General features: G+C 41.7%; 1 protein-coding gene across 15 annotated transcripts in view; it reads right to left on the reverse strand.

Moving 5' to 3' along the window:
• Nucleotides 1–3099: 3099 nt before the first annotated feature.
• akna (AT-hook transcription factor) overlaps nucleotides 3100–20569 on the reverse strand; it is a 214557-nt gene continuing 197087 nt past the window's right edge. For all 15 annotated transcript variants that reach the window (XM_072565557.1, XM_072565558.1, XM_072565566.1 and 12 more), the window contains 5 exons: nucleotides 20084–20185; nucleotides 19468–19575; nucleotides 15907–16045; nucleotides 14671–14845; nucleotides 3100–8116 (listed from right to left, as the gene is read on the reverse strand). In XM_072565557.1, the coding sequence (XP_072421658.1) occupies nucleotides 7970–8116; nucleotides 14671–14845; nucleotides 15907–16045; nucleotides 19468–19575; nucleotides 20084–20185 (671 nt within the window). In that variant the 3' untranslated portion in view covers nucleotides 3100–7969. The remainder of the gene's footprint in view (nucleotides 8117–14670; nucleotides 14846–15906; nucleotides 16046–19467; nucleotides 19576–20083; nucleotides 20186–20569) is intronic.

Genomic DNA, 20569 nt, shown 5'->3' on the forward strand with positions numbered 1-20569 from the left:
AGATCTCAAGCTGCCAAAGCTTGGGTAAACTGTTATCCAAACATTTGATTATCTGAAAAAAATACTCCCCGTCAGTGTTGTTCGGATAATCGAGGTTACCCTGTAGTTCAATTCTCCCTGTGCCCTCATTCTCTGCAATAGAATAGGGGCAGTACGTTGGCTCAGTAGTTAGCACTGCTGCCTCACCTCATCAGGGTCCCAGTTTGATTCCACCCCCATGCAACTGTCTGTGTGGAGTTTGCACATTCTTTCTGTGTCTGTGTGTGTTTCCTCTAGGTGCTCCAGATTCCTCCCACAGTCCAAAGATTGACCATGTTAAATTGCCCATTATGTCCTGGGATGTGTAGGCTGGGTCGGTTCGCCATGGGAAATGCAGGTAGGAGAGTAGGAGTGGATGGCATGATCCAGAGGGTTGTTGTTGACCTGTTGGATCAAACTTGATTGAGTTTTTTGAAGAAATAACAAAGAGCGATAGATGTGATCTATGTGGACTTCAGTAAGGCGTTTAACAACGTTTCCCATGGGAGACTGATTAGCAAGGTTAGATCTCATGGAATACAGGGAGAACTAGCCAATTGGATACAGAACTGGCTCAAAGGTAGAATACAGAGGGTGGTGGTGGAGGGTTGTTTTTCAAACTGGAGGCCTGTGACCAGTGGAGTGTCACAAGGATCAATGCTGGGTCCTCTACTTTTTGTCATTTACATAAATGATTTGGATGTGAGCATAAGAAGTACAGTTAGTAAGTTTGTAGATGACACCAAAATTGGAGGTGTAGTGGATAGCAAAGAGGGTTATCTCAGATTACAACAGGATCTTGACCAGATGGGCCAATGGGCTGAGAAGTGGCAGATGGAGTTTAATTCAGATAAATGCGAGGTACTGCATTTTGGGAAAGCAAATCTTAGCAGGACTTATACACTTAATGGTAAGGTCCTAGGGATTGTTGCTGAACAAAGAGACCTTGGAGTGCAGGTTCATAGCTCTTTGAAAGTGGTGTCACAGGTAGATAGGATATTGAAGAAGGCATTTGGTATGCTTTTCTTTATTGGTCAGAGTATTGAGTACAGGAGTTGGGAGGTCATATTGCAGCTGTACAGGACATTGGTTACGCCATTGTTGGAATATTGCATGCAATTCTGGTCTCCTTTCTATCAGAAAGATGTTGTGAAGCTTGAAAGGGTTCAGAAAAGATTTACAAGGATGTTGCCAGGGTTGCAGGAATTGAGCTATAGGGAGAGGCTGAACAGGCTGGGGCTGTTTTCCCTGGAGCATTGGAGGCTGAGGGGTGACATTATAGAGTTTTACAAAATTATGAGGGGCATCGATAGGGTAAATAGACAAAGTCTTTTCCTGGGGTTGAGGAGTCCAGAACTAGAGGGCATAGGTTTAGGGTGAGAGGGGAAAGATATAAAAGAGACCTAAGGGGCAACTTTTTCACACAGAGGGTGGTACATGTATGGAATGAGCTGCCAGAGAAAGTGGTGGAGGCTGGTACAATTGCAACATTTAAGAGGCATTTGGATGGGTTTGGAGGGATATGGGCCAGATGCTGGCAGGTGGGCTGAGGTTGGGTTGGGATATCTAGTCTGCATGAACAGGTTGGACCGAAGAGTCCATTTCCATGCTGTACATCTCCATGACTCTAAATGGCCTGCTTTCATGTTGTGGGGATTCTGACTTATGGAAAATTATCTTTCAGTTCTAAAACTCCTCATATCCACACATAATTTACTTAACAGCAGATAATGCAAGATCTCATAGAGACTAAAAGGCAGTCTATAATAATGCTGATTGAAGATTAGAAGGTACAGTGAGACTCATAGTACATGTAATCAAAATCAGCATTTCACTTACAGCAACTGCTAATTTATAAATGTTCAGATTTAATATAGAAGTTGCAATGTTGGGTTCTTGTTATAACTTTAATTTTGTAGTTACAATCATTAAAGTCTTGGTCAACTGGGGTTTTCTTCATAAGAGCAGGGAAGATAAGAAAGGTGATCGAGGTGTTCACAATTGTGAGAGCTTTAGACAAAATGGAGAAATGTTTTCAAAATAAGTTGTGCTAAACTCTGGACTCTGGCACAAGAATGAAGGACAACATTGTGAGATGCATTTTCTGCTCAATTGTGGTAAGACATGGATATTCTACTGGACACTGTGGTAACAGCAGAACTCAGTAGTGGTTTCTAAGAAAAACTATATAGATAACTGAAAAGTAAAATTTTAAAAGTGTACAGAAGGTCTGACAAAATTGAGCAAAAATGGATAAGATTCTTCCCAGCTCTTGAACAATGTAGGCACTGATGAGTCAGTTGATGAAATACAATGAGAATACAAAAATTAGGAAAATGGCTGACCTTTCACAGGTTTTAATGACGAGAATCTCACTAATGAATGGCAAAGGGTCTATTTGCTTGTATCGACATCTCATTATTATTTAATCTCACTTGATTTATACATAATTTTCTGTTTTCCCAGGTAACAGAAAGAAATTAGATGGTGGTCATTCCTGACATGAAAATCTAAATGGGTACCTGATGGTGTCATTTGATCAGAGCTTACTGCTCTGGGTATCCATCTTGGCTAGCATTTGCCAAAACCTCTGGACACACTTCATGGGCAGCAACTGCCTGCAGCCTCCATCCACGGAAGTTTGCATTGGCAAAGCACCAGCCTTATCACATCATCAGGGCACGTGTGGGATTCACAGTTCAGCTGCACACTGGGGCTCACTGACACCTTGCATTGTAGGATTGCTGCTAGGCTACTCTCTGCCCAGGGAAAGGCACCACCCTCCTAAGAACATAAGAAACAGGAGTGGGTGTAGGCTATTCAGCCCGTCAACTCCACCATACCAATCGATAGCACCATAGCCCAGACCTCAACTCTTCTTTCACGGCTGCTCCTCAAAGCTTTCAATTCCCTGGGTTTTCAAACATCTATCCACATTCTCTTTAAACACTTGCAGTGATCACTTACAGAGAAAAAGAAAATAAAAATACAACAAAATTGCAATAACCAAAAGATCAATTTATTCTGATAAAAAAAATCATTTCTTACAGGATAAAAACATGATAAAAAAAGCATGGGTGGCCAAATAGTACTAATTAAAACACATTTATTACAAAATTTATAATAAATATTTAAAAAAATACTTTTTTCCCAAGATCAGGTAACATTCTTTATTGCTTGTGTTCATTATTAAAAAAGAAATACTTATTTAATCTTGTAACTAATTCATTCACATTTCAGGATGATTCTACAAAACAGGTAGATCCACAGTTATTATACAGAGATAAAAATTAACTTGTGATAAAACAAGACTTGAAAGACAATCTTTAAAGGACAGAGTAGCAGCTTTGCCTGAAGAGGCTGGATTTCAAACCATTACTTTACACAGATACAATGCACTGCTTCTATGCTGCATCCTCTATACAAACTAAAAGAAACAACATCTGTAAAATTTGAAACATCTGTAAAAATGTTTTCTTAAACAATAAGTGTCCACAAAGTCTATGGTAGAAATGTAGTCCTGAACCACAACTGACTGAACCCAATTGTTCTTTAATTTAGAACACTAATGTGTTTGAACTTAGGGAAGAATGGAAAGAATACTTCCAATATTTGTTGCAAAGTTCTTAATGCCTTCAAAAAGGAATTGGACCATTCCTTGACTGTGGCAGAGGTCACATCCAATAGAAGGCAAGTGTCTTTATGGATAATATTTGGTCCATGTGATCTCCTGGACCAGTTCAAATCAGCTGAGGGGGGTTGGAGAAAAATCATTTGCCATGTATTAGTGGCCCATTCTATGTATTCTGATCTATGGGGAAAGCTCAATGGACCAGTTAGTCTTCTACTGTCTGTCAATTTGATATGTTTGGATAAAAACTACATCTGCCTCTATAAATAAAACTATACTTGATAGTGGTTCCTTCACTTTGCATTAGGACCACTGTCAGCTATGATAGAATTTAAAGCATCATTCACTTCTGTAAATGAACAATTAATTATTCAATTTGCCAGAAGTGGAATGCATGCATAAAATGAATGAAGCTCCATTCACAGTATCTAAGGCAAGCTTCCATTCTCATGAACATAATGTTCCACCATCGTGTGCTCTGATGTGTGGTCCATATTAAACAGTGAGAAACTGAAATAAACGGTAAGAGTCTCGAAGAACCTCTGTTCATCTGGTCCCATCCAATGGCTGCAGCATCTCCTGCAATTTTACAAGTCACGCTTGACAAAATTTAAAATCAGTGGGAGTAATTTTCGAAATGCTTTGAAAAGCATAATTTCAAATCCGACAGCCTAGTCTCTGACAGCCCCCGATCTGACTTTGTGGTTTCAAGTGGATATTAATCCTTAAACTCCCATGAAAGCTGGAACTACATTCCTTTCATAGACTTGATGAATATAAAGGTGAGTTAGTGGGAAGTTGACATATGAATCCAGTAATTCATATAACATGTTGTTAACAATGATATTGTGTACACCTGAAAATACAATAAAATTGCAACAACCAAAAAAGATTCCTCAAAACTGCCAAGCATTCAAAGTGGTAACGGGAAACATGCAACTAGTTACATCCTTAAGTTAAAACACACGCCTCTTTTGATTTGTGACTCCGAACATTCATACATAAACTTCAAGACTTTTAAAATCACACACATTTATTCAACTGTGAAAAAAAAACTTTATAAATGACAATTCTCTCAACTGTGCAAAGTTCAGAGGTGTTCCTCTTCAGAAGTGGTTAGTAAGTTATTCAAAATAAAAAGGTTGTCAAAGAACATCAAATGCTTCTCAGGCAATCTGTCAGCCATTCAGTCCATTTTGCTCTTTTTGTGAACCAATTCAAGTGCTTTAAAAGACAACATTGGAGTTACATGATGCTTTAACTTTCATTCAATTTGTGCACCTGAACCTCCATAACACAATTCAAAAACACCTAAACTCGAGATGAAGGGTCTGGCTAGATTATTGCCATAGAGCCACTGGGTGGTACAGTGATTCGATGGTTAGTATTGCTGCCTCACAGTACCAGTGACCTGTGTTCAAATTCCACCCTTGAGTGACCGCCTGTGTGGAGTTTGCACATTCTCCCCAGGTCTGTGTGGGTTTCCTCCCACAACCCAATGATGTGCAAGTTAGGTGGGATAGCCATGGGAAATGCAGGGTTATAGGGTAAGGGGTAAGGGGCAACGGGTGGGTCTGGGTGGGATGCCTTTTGGAGAGTCAACTTCCACACTGCAGGATTCTATAGTCATATGAGTATAACTCTTCCAGAGGTGTAATAGGAAACGGTAGCACAGTGGTTATTTTATGAGATGAGAAATCTAGAGATGTGAATTCAAATCCCACAATGACAGGAATAGATCCTGTTAATTAAATAAATCTGAATTTAAAAAGCTATGTAACTACCACATTGTTGTAAAAACCCATCTGAATCACTGATCCAGGAATTAGGGAAATAATTGATCATTTGACCAGCTCCTACATGTCTGATGCACATCAATCTGACTGACTCTTAACTGCCTTCTGGAATTACTTAGAATGCCATCCACAGCTTTCACAATGGCAGCTAATCAGTATCTTCTCAAGGACAATTATGAATAGCTAAAATATATCCTTTTTGCTTTCCAAGTGCACAACAAACCAGAAGTTCCTGCACTGGCTGCACACAACTTGGTCCCTTGAAGGTAACACAGATATTTCTGCACAAACATTATCTAGAAGTACTGTAAACCTGTATAAATTGGTTGTGCAAAAGAGCAAAGCTGTTGGGGGTGAGTTAATGAACAAAATTGCAGGCTTTTCCAGCAATGCCTTCATCCAGTGAATAGCAACAAAGAGATTCTTTCCATAACCATTTGGTGGAGTGTATGCAGCAAACAATAGCATGAAAGTCAAACATTTAAGGTCTGATACAATGACAGAGCTCACTTAATATTTCACAAATTTATGACAAACCACTGCTAACGGTGTTAACTGGTCTCTGACATTCAAACCATTCTCTGACATATAAACCGACATATTCTTAAGCAAAGTTGAGAAAGGCATTTGTCTGAGAAGTAATGATTTTAAATCTTTGAAAGTGCATTAAAAAGACAGAGACTGAATGAAAAAAATTCAGAATCCTTACAGGGAAACATGAAATATGAAAATGTGTTAAACTTTACCTTGGATAACCATCTCTAATGTTGTAAAACCTAGAGTCAAAAATTAAGCTTGTATTGCTTGTTTGTTCGGAAACTTGCATAAATCTGTCTGGATTTTCCAATCTCCACATTTTTTTATGACAGTCAAATGTTGACTTTGATTCAACTCAGATTGTGAAGCTCATCTCCATCAGAACTAAATTTAATTTCCATTAGTGGCTCCATGCATGAGACAGATTTACAACATAGAGTTAACCTAAACTCAATTAACTAGTAATAAATAATGCCCAAACCAAATTTGATTCAGTACAGTTAGACTCTGTTGATACAATATTGATTCTTGATTGTAGAAGTTTAATACCCCATTGCTGGACTATCAATCCTTAAACATACTTCATCCAGGTAATCAGAGAATTCAAAACATTGGAAAGAAATCATTTGATTAGCAATCTCTTTTGATGTATATCACACACACAGGACTTTACAGGTTACATTTCATCTAGTAACCTCCAATCCTGTCGATTTTAATTATTAAATGAAACAAAAGTAGACTAATCGTTGTTATTAAGGTTGTTATTTTGGATGTAACACGTTATCCTTAGATTAATAACTAACAGAACATTGCAGAGTTATGTAACGTGTCCAACCAGCTAATAGAGTCTAAGACCTTGTTAATAGGAAAAGTCAAAGTGGTATGATACAAGCTTTTGTGTCAGTGCATGTTTATTTCTCAGGTCACTAAAAACCATAGTAGGTTAGTACCAGAGTTTCTTCAGAATATTTACATGGCACTTGAGGTCAAAAAAAACCTTTTTGAATTATGATTTAAAACAACAACTTTTCAAACAACCCTAAAATGTGTACAAGATAATAACATCTCTGTTGGCCCACTTGGGTACCATGTGGCATATTAGGATCATCCGTTTCTCAATGGGAGCTTAGAAATTTCTCCCTTGCTGTTAATGGATTTTGTCTGTTGTAACAACCCAAACCCATCATTCAAGTGTCACCTGTCGACACATTCACACCTTATTTCAGACAGAAGTAACTCATTTTCACCAGTCTGTAACAACACAGAGGGCAGGTCCTTTCTGAGTGAACTCTTGCATTATATCCCCACATGCAATGGGTTCCTTACAACTGAACTCAATTTGAAGTATTGCAAATCTTGCCACATGTTTGCAAGTCATGATGAATGGAGAATTAACGACCTGCTACATTTTACAGCTAAGAAGGAGATACTGAATTACTATGCAAACAAATTACAACAAAATAAACATACTGATTTGGAAAATAACTCACAATGCCAAGACTCATGAGTTAAATCTTCAAGAAATAACCTGTGAATTGCCCTCATTTCCTATTGGCAATTCTCTATCTGTCTAACGTAATGCGAATCTAAACAACTGAATTCAGAGTATTATTTAGCAATATTTGGTTGGTGACTCTTAAGGCTAAGCTTCCTTCATTTAGTTTAAAAGTAATCAGTGAGCTTGCAATGTGACTGATGCACAGTGAACATTACGTTTGCTACTTTCTGTGCCATCTGCAATGTGCGTACGTCATTTCCCAGGAACCATGAATCATTTGTTTGTGAGCCGGCTGCTTGAGGTCAGCTTTCAACACGTACCATAAAGTGGCAAGCAGAAAGGAACTGTATACAGAAATAATTCACACGCTGGCTTGTCAAACACAAAGTACTGCATCAACAAATGCATGTATGTGATGCCCTTAAGATAATTACAAGAGTATTTAAATGATACTGGAATATCTCACAAACAGAACACAATACTTTGATGTCAGTGGCTTAATAACTGGTGACATTCTTGGATGGCTTTGGCCTTGTAGAGGTCTGATGAGAGTGACCTCACCATTTTCTTTGTGGTCCTTTTGATAGTCCTGGCTGCATTGATGGCCTGGTCTAGGGAGCAATTGAGATCCGACAGCTTCGGAAGAGAAAACACACACAAAAAAAAATACATATACTTTAGGTTCCTCAATCACTCAACGAAATCTACTTGCATTTTTTTTTCTGGTAACAGGTAAGTCCCTATAGATTATTCCTTTCAAATTGAGTATTCTTCCCCAAGTAGCAAAATAAGTTGTTTGGGTACATTACAGGGCCAGGTATTGGGAAATTAGGGATGAGAAACAATCTCTAGCTTTTGAAAATGAGGCCCACGTCCCATTAAAGAACAAAAAGAAAACCTTTCAGAAGGACCAAGACTTTCCTGGGACTCAAGTATACTTCCCCCGACCACGACCTCAGACGATTTGGGTGAGCTATGATTTTTAAATATCCTGCTGGGATATCACTGGCTGCTGCGTTAATTTGGTGACAAAAGTAGAAATTGCTGGAGAAAGGCAGCAGGTTTGGCAGCATCTGCAGAGAGAAAGCAGAGTCACCATTTCAGGTACAGTGACCCTTCAGAACTGACCTTAGCTCAGAAAAGATTGGTGGATGTGTTGAAGATGGTGGGGAAGGGTGGGGGTGGGAGGAGTAAACCGTAGGTCGCGATGGAGCCAAGAGAGAGGGAAAAGCAGTTGGGAAGACAAAGGCCTGGGTAAAGGTCATCCTGCTAATGGGGCCTGCTAGGGACTGACAGTGGGTTGTTTGTGATAGCAGTCTATGTCATGACAAGGCTTCGGGGGGGGTGGGGGAGGGGGGGGGGGGTGTTAAGGACAGGGGAGAAGGTACTCAATCCCTAAAGTTCCTGAACTTGATATTGAGTCCAGAAGGCTGCAGGGTCTCCAAGTGGAAAATGAGGTGCTGTTCTTTCAGCTTGTGTCAAACTTTGCTGGAGCACTGCAGGAAGCCTGAGCCAGAGATGTTGGCTGGAGAACATTGTGGTGTGTTGAAGTGGCAGGCAACCAGACGCTCAGGGTTATTTGTGTGGACAGAACAACTTCTCCCATGTCCTTATCCCAACCCTAGACCCTGTCATCAAATAGCTGCTACCACAGCCAACCCACTGTCAGCCACAAACAGTCGCCATTAGCAGCCATTGATTCTCCCAGGCTGACCTCTACCCATTCCTTTTCTGCCTAAATGCTGTTCTCTCTCTCTCTGGGCTCCATCTCTAATGATTGTTCACTCCCACCCCTTCTCTAGCATATACACCAATTTTTTCCAAGCTAAAACTAGTTCTGAAGCAAGGTTTACTGGTCTCAAAACGCTGACTCTGCTTTCTCTCCACATATGCTGCTGGAGCTGCTGAGTTCCTCCAGCAATTTTTGTTTTTGTTTCTGATTTCCAGCATCTTCAGGTCTTTGGTTTGTTTCTTCAGTTGATGATATTATCTAACTGTTTCCCCAGACAGCTGTGATCACATGGACTGGAGCTGGGAGGGGGCTGGAGAGTCAATAATTGGGTTCTGATCTCAGAATGGAGGATGGTAAATGAGGAACTGAAGCTTAAGATGGGGTCTTATATTTCACCTCCTTCTCTATCACCATTTCTGTCTTTTGTCTGTACATGGAATGACCTGTGGCTCCCACCTGATCTTTAGGAGGTAAATACAGATTACGTGGGGTTGGCTGGACAGCTGGTTTGTGGCGCAGAGTGATGTCAACAGTGTGGGTTCAATTGCTGAGCAATCTGAGGTCCCCATGATGGACTTTCCTGCTCTATCTCTCCCCTCACCGGAGGCATGTTGACTTTCAGTTTAAACCCATTTGTCGAGAGGTGAGAGGGAGGAGCAGAGGACTGCTGGGAAGGTGAGTAAGATCATTTAAAAAACTTACCTCAGGCGTCGGGGCCTCTAGTTGTCGAGAGGTGAGAAGGAGCAGCAGAGGGAGAGGCCACAACGAGAAACAGAGGACTGCTGGGTATATATTTGGGCAGTGGCTGAATCCCTAGACACTACACTTGTAGTGTCTCCCACTTGTCGTCCTCCTCCTCCTCTAACCAAAAAAAGGACTCTCGTGTGTTGTTGAGGTAAGGCGTTACAATTTATATTTCTTGTGCATTGTGTGATAGATTAAAAGCTTACTATTAGTTGGTTAGTTGAATAAGACCATGGAGAAGTACTAGAAATTATTGAACTCATAAGTTTGTATAAATTAATTAAATAAGTAGAGATGGCTGGACAGGTGATGTGCTGTAGCTGTATGATGTGGGAGCTGGCTGATCCCATTGTGAACGGCAGTGACCACATCTGCAGCAAGTGTTGGTTGCTGGAAGAACTCCGGATCAGAATTGATGATCTGGAATCTGAGTTTCAAACACTGTGGCACATCCTCGGGGGGGGGGAGTTATCAGGAGGCAGTCACACCCGGTAGATTAAGTAATTCAAATTCAGTTAATGATCAGGGACAACAGGGTGTGACTGTAAGTGTGGCAGGTAGGGTAATTCTGAGTTCGGGAGTGGAGGAGCCTCAGCACCTGACCGGTATGAGATCCTTGCTCCCAGTATGGATGAAGGAAAGGGCGGTGCACAAGATTAGCCAGCTGACCACGGCACCATGGCGCAGAAGTCCATTCAAGAGGGGCAAGCAAAAAGACAAGTAGTTGTTCAAGGGGATTATATAATTAGGGGACAGATAGGATCCTTTGCGAGCTGGATCAGGAGTCCCACATGGTGCGTTGCCTGCCTGGTGCCAGGGTACAGGATATCCCTGACTGGCTTCAAAAGATATTAGAGTGGGAGGGGGACGATCCAGTTGTTGTGGTCCATGTTGGCACTAACAACACAGGCAAGGCTAGGAAGGAGGACCTGTTTGCGGATTATCAAGCACTTAGAAGAAGATTGAAGAACAGGTCCTCAAGGGTCATAATCTCTGGATTACTGCCTGAGCCATGCGCTAATTGGCATAGGGATAAGAAAATTAGGGAAGTAAATACTTGGCTAAGAGATTGGTGTGGGAAAGAGGGATTCCACTTCATGGGACATTGGCATCAGTTTTGGACCCAGAGGGGTCTGTACTGATGGGACGGTTTCCACCTGAACCGGTGTGGAACCAGTGTTCTGGCAAAAAGGATAAATAGGGTGGTAACTAGGACTTTTAAACTTGTGAGTTGGGGAAAGGGAAAGGAAAAGCAATAGGGAGTATGGAGTCAAGGAGAAAGGTAAGCAGCAGGTTAACGTATGTGCAGGGTTTAAGACAGACTAAGAACGAAGCAAAAAGGGATGATAACTTAGGACATATTACTAGAGATGTTGGAAATCATTAAGATAAGAAAATTTAGCATGAAGGCGCTTTATCTAAATGCTCGTAGTGTTTGTAATAAAGCAGATGAATTAACGGCACAAATCATCGTGAATGATTATGATGTGGTAGGAATCACAGAGACGTGGTTGCAGGGGGTTCAGGACTGGCAGTTAAACATTCAAGGATTTACAAGTTATCGAAAAGACAGGGAGGTGGGCAGAGGGGGGAGTTTGCCTTGTTAGTTAAGAATGAAATTAAATCTATGGCACTGAATGACACAGAGTCAGATGATGTGGAGACTGTACCACAAAGGCAAAAAAAATCGTAATGGGAATTATGTACTTCTTAGCAGTGGTCAGAAACAGAGACGCAAAATGTATCAGGAGATAGATAGGGCATGTCAGAAAGGCAAGCTCACGGTGATCATGGGCAACGTCATATGCAGGGGGACTGCAAAGAAAGGGAATTCATGGAATGCTTACAGGATGGCTTTTTGGATCAGCTTGTGATGGAGCCATGTGATAGTTCTATGTAATGAGCCAGACTTTATAAAAGATCTTAAAGTAAGGGAACACTTAGGAGGCAGTGATCATAATATGGTAGAGTTCAGTCTGCAGTTTAAAAGAGAGAAGGCAAAATTGAATGTAATGGTATTACAATTAAGTAAAAGTAATTACAGGGGCATGAGAGAGGAACTGATGCAAATCGACTTGAAGCAGAGATTAGTGGGGAAGACAGTAGAGCAACAATGGCAGGAGTTTCTGGGTGTAATTGAGGACACAGTACAGAGGTTCATCCCAAACAAAAGAAAGATTATCTGGGGAGGGGTTAGACACCCATAGCTGACACAGGAAGTCAGGAAATGTATCAAAGAGAAAGAGAAAGCTGATAAAATGGCCAAGAGCACTGGGAAATCAGAATATTGGGAAGATTACAAAAACAAACAGGATAACAAAGAAAGAAATAAGGAAGCAGAGGATCAAATGTGAAGGTAAGCTAGCCAGTAATATTAGAAATGATAGTAAAAGTTTCTTTCAATACATAAGAAACAAACAAGTGGCAAATGTAGAAATTGGGCCGCTCCAAATTGGGCCGCTCCAAATTGATGCTGGAAGGCTAGTGCTGGGAGCTAAGGAAATAGCTGAAGAACTTTGTGTCAGTCTTCACAGAGGAAGATATGAATAATATCCCAACAATTAAGGAGAATTAGGGAGTTCTGAGAGAGGTGGCTGAGGAAATAGCGGAGAGGTTGACTGTGATCTTTCAAAAATCACTGGCATCAGGGAAAGTCCCAGCTGATTGGAAAATTGCTGTTGTAACCCCCTTGTTCAAGAAAGGATCAAGACAAAAGATGGAAAATTATAGGCCAATTAGCCTAACCTCAGTTGTAGGTAAAATTCTAGAATCCATCGTTAAAGATGAGATTTCTAAATTCTTGGAAGTGCAGGATCGGATTAGAACAAGTCAGCATGGATTTAGTAAGGGGAGGTCGTGCCTGACAAACCTGTTAGAATTCTTTTAAGAGGAAACAAATAGGTTAGACCAGGAAAATCCAGTGGATATCATCTACCTAGACTTCCAAAAGGCCTTTAATAAGGTGCCTCACAGGAGGCTGCTGAGTAAGGTGAGGGCCCATGGTATGGATTGAGGATTGGCTGTCTGACAGACGGCCGAGAGTTGGGATAAAAGGTTCTTTTTTGGAATGGCAGTTGGTGACAAGTGGGGTCCCGCAAGGTTCAGTGTTGGGGCTGCAGCTGTTCACTTTATATATTAATGATCTGGATGAGGAGACTGGGGGCATTCTGGCAAAGTGCGCCAATGATACAAAGTTAGGTGGACAGGCAGGTAGTACTGAGGAGGTGGGGAGGCTGCAGAAAGATTTAGACAGTTTAGGAGAGTGGTCCAGGAAATGGCAAATGAAATTCAATGTGAGTAAGTGCGAGGTCTTGCACTTTGGTGAAAAGAATACAGGCATGGACTATTTTTGAAATGGTGAGAAAATTCGTAAAGCCAAAGTACAAAGGGATCTGGGAGTGCTAGTCCAGGATTCTCTAAAGGTTGATTTGCAGATTGAGTCTGTGATTTAGAAAGCAAATGTAATGTTGTCATTTATCTCAAGAGGGTTGGAATATAAAAGCAGCGATGTGCTTCTGAGACTTTACGAAGCTCTAGTTAGGCGCCATTCAGAATACTGTGTCTAATTTTGGGCCCCACACCTCAGGAAGGACATACCTGCATTGGAGCGTGTCCAGCAGAGATTCACACGGATAATCCCTGGAATGGTAGGCCTAACATATTATGATCAGTTGAAGATCCTGCGATTGTATTCATTAGAGTTTAGAAGGTTGAGGGGAGATCGAATAGAAACTTACAAGATAATGCATGGCTTAGAAAGGGTGGATGCTGGGAAGTTGTTTCTGTTAAGCGGGGATACTAGGACCTGTGGGAATAGCCTTAAAATTAGAGGGGGTCAATTTAGAATGGAAATGAGGAGACATTTCTTCAGTCAGAGAGTGGTGGGCCTGTGGAATTCAGTGCCACAGAGCACAGTGGAGGCCGGGACATTGGGTGTCTTCAAAGCAGAGATTGATAAATTCTTGATCTCGCAAGGAATTAAGGACTACGGGTAGAGTGCAAGGAAGTGGAATTGAAACACCCATCAGCCATGATTAAATGTGGAGTGGACTCGATGGGCCGAATGGCCTTGCTTCCACTTCTATGTCTTATGGTCCTAAACCATTGCCAGCTCTCTCTCTTTCTCCAATATGAGAGCAGCCCTGTGGTCTGGTCAGACTTTGGTGACTTTCCCTTGGTGTAATAGATATGTGATCTGGCATCACATGGTCAGAATGTCATGTGATCAATAGTTAGTAATCGCATGCCAGAAAATGTCTGACTAATTAAGATTGTTGATCACAGATTGAGTTTAGCCTCTTGCAGAAGATTTTACCACCACCTTCTGAAATGTCTGTTGATTTCAGTCGTACTTAAAAAATGTACAGGATGTAAAGATTGTAATGAGGTCAGCCTGCTGGACCTCATAGAATATGAGTTCCCTGATTGGGGCAGTTAATCTGGTCCTGGCTGACATTAAAAGGGTGAATGTGAGAAATAATTAGCCCTCTGAATGTCTGACTCAGTGAGAGGCAGTGCTATTGTCAAAGGCTCTGCATTTGTAAATAAAGGGGGCGGTGTTGGTGATTGGATGCTGGCCTCTGAAGAGTTATTTCACAGGTTTAGGAAGCCAGAGGAATGCTATACACTCAGGCAGCACAAATTTCCAACATTAATGATTCACCTTGATTGGTGCTCCAAAAAGAGAACCACAGAATGTAAACATTCCTCTTACCGCAAATGCTTCACCATTAACGTTGGAAATGTCATCTGTTGTTGAGGATGGCTGATGGTAGCTTTTTGATCTCTTTCGTGCGGATGCTGGGGTTGACTCTCTCACTTTGTATCCGGGAGAACAATAGAAACGTGACTGTATGGGTGATGCGTACGTGCAGGCCGGTGTAGAATAACTATTCAAATAATTCAAGGTAACATATTAGAGACTGAGCAAATGTACTGAAATAATTAGCATCACAACCAGTTTGTTATTCTTTTTGCATTCAGTTAGAACTACCATGGGTATTTCTCTGGGGCAAGTTTGACTGGTGGGATAAGGGTGGAGGGAAAATCGACACAAGAATGTTTTGGTACCCTGGCCTGTGTTCCTGAATTGAGACTATTCACAATGAACCAAGGGCCTACAAACAGGAGTTACTTCAGGAAGAGGAAGCCCATTACTACAAGGCTGCTGAATCAGGAATATTGCTAGTAATATGACAAACAGAGAAAACAAAAAAAATTAAAGGCAGCAGAAAGAACTCCAAGCATCTGTGGGCAAATTTGATTTGAGGGCAGATTTCTGTTAAGTGGTTTCTGAAAATGTTGCCAAGTGGGAAAACAAAGCTGATTCCTAGACTCCACCAGACCAGGTGCTTTTTTTCCTTAAGATTAGATTAGTTACAGTGTGGAACGGGCCCTACGGCCCAACAAGTCGACACCGACCCTCCGAAGAGTAACCCACCCCCACCCATTCCCCCCGACTAATGCACCTAACACTATGGGCAATTTAACAGGGCCAATTCACCTGGCCTGCACATCTTTGGACTGTGGGAGGAAACCCATGCAGACATGGGGAGAATGTGCAAACTCCACACAGTCACCCCAAGGTGGGAATTGAACCTGGGTCCCTAGCGCTGTGAGGCATCAGTGCTAACCACTGAGACACCGTGCCACCCCTTCCTGAGGTAGTGATTTCATCTCTAGGATTGACCAAGTAAAACCTTTTGCAGGTCTGGTCGGCGGCAATGGAAAAACATCCAGTTCTAAGGAAATTGAAATGAGGCTGAGCAGCTTGGAAATTGTTACAGATAAATCTAACAGATTTTGACATGATTCGCAGACAAAAAATCAAAATAAACAAAAATGATGATGATATTCCCAAGATCTCCTTTTGGAGCATCCCACAACATGGCAGCCTGAAAGTTCTGGCCCTCAGATCCACCGGAGTGCAGTATGGTTTTGTAATACTCACTACGCTTGTGAAGAATAAGGCACATAGTGAGCCAATGGAATGTAGCTGACCACAGGGGGAGGCTCAACAATATGGACACCATGCTGCTTCCTGGCCTTATGGCTCCGTCCTGAGCTTTTGGGGAGCTCCTCTTTAGCAGCTGCCAATACAAAAGGAAGAGACCTGAGACAACATTTAATTGCAGATGGACAACCCCACGTTCAAGGCTATTTAAACCAAACTCAGCTTACACACTGAGTAAACCTCTAGTTATGGCACATTCCACTTTAAGTCAACATTTGACGATGAGCTGAGTCATGCTGGTCAATGGTCTTATTCCCGACTTACTGTGTTCATCTCCTGGTATTCTTTTCTACTGGAAGGTGTCTAGCAGACATTCCATCAGCAGTGTTACCAGTTGCTTCCATTGATGAGATAGGAGGATGGCTGTGACACCACCTCTCGAACACCTCGGATGGGGGGGGGGTCGGGCACAGTGGGATTTGTGGTTAGACCGCATCTGCTGCTATGCGTGTACTGCCCTGCCACTGGGCGGCCAGTTGGTTTTTATTGTTGATGGTGAGGATTTCAACTTGAATACCTTTTAATCTTTATCCTCCTCCCACAACAGCAATGTTACAAAAAACACAATGCTTGAGAGAACAGAACATGGCAAAGGATAGCATCACTGGAATCATCCCTCAAGAGCTTTTTTTTAACACTCAGAAGTTTGATTTCTATAACGATGCACCTCTCTGTAGCGTACTGATAATTGCATTGTGCACCATGTTCATTTAAGGCTATGCATACCCCAGCAGTCACAATCTAGAAGGTAACAAAGGAATCCCTGGTTTTAACAGCATGTACAGTTCTGAATCTGAATGTTTCGGGCTAACTATCTTACTGTTTCCTTTCAAGTACTCTGCAATCTTCTGTCATCAATGCAATGTTCCAGGAGATTACAATCCATTTTGTTAAATGATTCTGACTGAAGAAAATCGGAAATGATTTGCAACCTAATGAGGCCAGTGAAGAATGGAACTTACTGTGACTCCAACAATAATGGCAGATTAAGCACACTGCCTTTGGTATCAAAGCAAATGTGTAACTTTACCTGACTCAAACTCAAAGAGCTTGAAACCTACAGTGCAGTTGTATTCATTGGTACTATTATTGAATTTTATATTTATAAAGTTGACATTTAACAGTTCTGTTATTCTCCAGACGTGAGGATTTTAAATTGTGAGTATCATCTATAAAAACTATTTTTAATAAGCAATATAGCAACTAATTTGCGAGGATTGGCCCTGACTTTCTGTAATAATTTAAAGAAGGCTTCCAACTCAATTGACGGCACAGAAAATGTAAATTCCTTCCATGTACTCCAGTTCTGGTCTTGCTCTGTGATAGCTGGGCTGTTCAGCACATTGCAAATCTTTAGCTAAGCTTTGTTATGAGTAGAGAGAGCAATGAAGAGATTAAGGAATGTGGCTATACTCTTAGGGCTGATACATCCCTTTGCAAAAATTAAATATAGGATTAATCTCTCACAGGAAATTGAGATACTGCTGCATATTCAATCCACAAATGCTCTCCTCTGTCTGGGTCCCATTTTCTAAATATATTTTCCAAAATAAATTGACTGAGCTCAATTTAGGAATTCCTAAACTGACATATCGATGAAGTCAAAAGTATGTGTCGGTCTTGCTTCCAAAGGATTGTAATGGACACACTGAAGGTGTCATACCAGCGCCAAAGACAAATCTTCTGTGTGGGGTTCTTGAGTGCCTGGTATTTTTGGAAACAGAAGAGATCAGTTGGTGCATTAAATCTATCCCGTCATGATGCAACTTTGTGGTTGGGGGATGCGGGGCATGGGCAGTGGCATTGCCCCAATATCACTGGACCAGTAAATCTAGAACAAGACAATGTCCTCATCAGGGTGGACGGTCAAGTTTGAATTTAATAAATAGATGGAACAGAGAGCTGGCCTAATAGCATGCATGTCCATTGTTCTGGTTTACGAGTGTCCTTTAGGAACAGAAATTGCCATCCTTAGGTGGCCTGGCCTGTGTGGCTCCAGATCCACAGTAATGCTGTCTGGGCTTAGCCAGCAACACCCACACCCCATGAATGAATACAGAACCATACAATCCTGCCCCTCATGAGACTACACCCATCACCATCCAGAGGAAACACAATACTAATTTAAGATGGTAAAGAATCTGGGAAATCCTTCCCTGACCTTGGGAGACCACAGTGATCAGGAGACACATTGCCCAGTGCCTTACCTGCCTTTTGTATTCATCACACAATTCATCACACTTCCTTCTGAACATCTGCACTGAATGTGAACTCACTGCACAAACTGGCAACTTGTTCTGCAGTCCGTATGCACTGTGTGAACTGAGGTATGTCTCTCAATATCTACAGTTCTTTTATTTTCACATAACTTATATGCATGTCACCTCATCCCCCGTAGCTATCTGATCAAACAGTGTAGTCACACGGACCAAGTCTAAACCTTTCATTATTTTAATGGACCCAATTGTAACTCCTGAAATCATACTTTGCTAGACAACGCAGACCTAGCCCTCCACACTTGATGTCAATTAGACTCATTGACAAGCGAGTTAAAAGCAATTATCCCCCTCCCAGCCTACTAGGATTTAATGGTGGATCAAGGAATCAATGCACTTACACTGGTTTACTGTGCGTTATCTGTTTGTCTCCATCGATGTGGAAGAGGGGAGGGTCATCCATTGTCAGGTATTTCATTCCTGATATAAGGGACTGAGATCACTTTTCGCATTAAAAACCCACTTACCTGTTCTTGCATCAGACACTCATCACCCCCATCATAACTGTGACCTACCCTTGCCTACGAACCCTTTTAGGTCCTCAGTCATTGTCTCCATCGATCCAGCATCAATCCCCGGTGAAGACCTCTCAGCATTAACAGCAGCAGCCACTGGCAATAAAGAGCTGGTGAGCTCTGATGGACCAGCAGCTCCCAAGAGCAGGTATTCCAACCTCAGGGGGATTCGATATCTTGGAAGGTCTTACACTGGGCTGCTATGTGCTAGACAGCACTCAAATAGCACCGGGCCTCCTGTTAGTGTCACTGAAACTGAACTGCTCTGTGTATCAGGAGGAGACAGTGAGGTCTGCAGATGCTGGAAATCAGAGTTGAGAGTGTGGTGCTGGAAAAGCACAGCAGGTCAGGCAACATCCAAGGAGCAGGAGAATCAACATTTCAGGCTGAGACCTTCATCAGGAATGTCCTAGTGTCAGGATTTTCCTGCTCCTCGGATGTTGCCTGACCTGCTGTGCTTTTCTAGCAACACACTCTCAACTCTGTGTATCAGCCATTCAAATGGACGAAGGCAAATCAAGAGAAGTGTTTATCAGGTGTAGATACTATTAAAGGAAACTAAACAAAATTCCCAATTGAGATGGTGATAGAAAGTTCTGAATGTGAAAGTATTTGATCCGTATAACATTATCCATAATCACACAAACCAAATCTGAACACTGACATAGACATCATAATCTTTTTGTCTCTCACTGAAATCTACTTACCATGCTCTGCTTTCCCTTCCGATGTTTGGTCTGATCCTTTGCATACAGGGCAGGAATTCCTTTTGAGGCTACTGGGGGAAATAGGAGCACTCCTTGATGGGGCATTTGCTAAAGAAATAAAAGACAGTCTCACCATCCATTGGAATGTGAGTACTACTGAAATGCCAAATAATAAATGAAATCCCCTCACATGAAGCCATATTACCTGAAGGAGATGTCAAGTCTTCACTTTTAATGCAAAGAAATAGCAATACTGTGTGAGAATAGCTGGAGCAGAATGACCCGAATTAAAGCTGAACTACGTTAGGGTTTTGCTTTGCAACAGAACAGTGTATTAGTATGTAAGTTATCCTGCTGATTCTTGTCCCAGTTTTGAAAAATACCAGAGGAGCAGGAAGTGAGGTAACTACTTAAATTGACTGTAATTCTTCTTTTCTGTCAATTAGTACATTTTCATCTTTTTTAAAAGAAAAAACAGATGCTGACAAATAGGACCATTAAGCTTTCTATTACTCGGGGTTCCCTTGACTTCACTCTCATTCATTCATTGCTTGCAATTTAATCTGGGGAAGCCTTATCACAGCAAGTTAAAAATAGGCTTGAACATTGCACTCACCAGTTGTCTGTGCTCGGGTTTGGCTACAGTAAGGGCAGGATGTTCCTCCGGCTGCAGGTCCCTCCACAGAGCTCGGTGGCACAAATAAACTGTAATCAGTGCCTAGAAAGCAATTATTACCAGTAACCATCTCTTAGGGAAAAACAAGATAATGCGCACGTGATGGCACTTTGATTCCATCTTTAAGAAAAGCATTGGGGATGGGGCCATGCTTTGTAAAAACCTTCAATCAACAATAGATCAACCAGTGATCAAATGATCATATGAAGGGAAAGGAAAGCAAGGGGTGGATTTAATACAAAGGAGGTTGGAATCTCTGTACAGATCTCAGAAGACATTGAAGGTGGAATCCAGGGCTTAGCAGGCTTTGACGTTCTTCATGGGGACCCAGACTAACACATTCCCTCCTCCTAGCTCCACAAAGGAAATTTTACGCTCAACATTGAGGCTGTTGTCATCTGTCCCACAGATTGTAGGCTTGGTTCA

This window comes from Chiloscyllium punctatum, chromosome 49, assembly GCF_047496795.1.
Source record: "Chiloscyllium punctatum isolate Juve2018m chromosome 49, sChiPun1.3, whole genome shotgun sequence".
Taxonomy (NCBI): domain Eukaryota; kingdom Metazoa; phylum Chordata; class Chondrichthyes; order Orectolobiformes; family Hemiscylliidae; genus Chiloscyllium; species Chiloscyllium punctatum.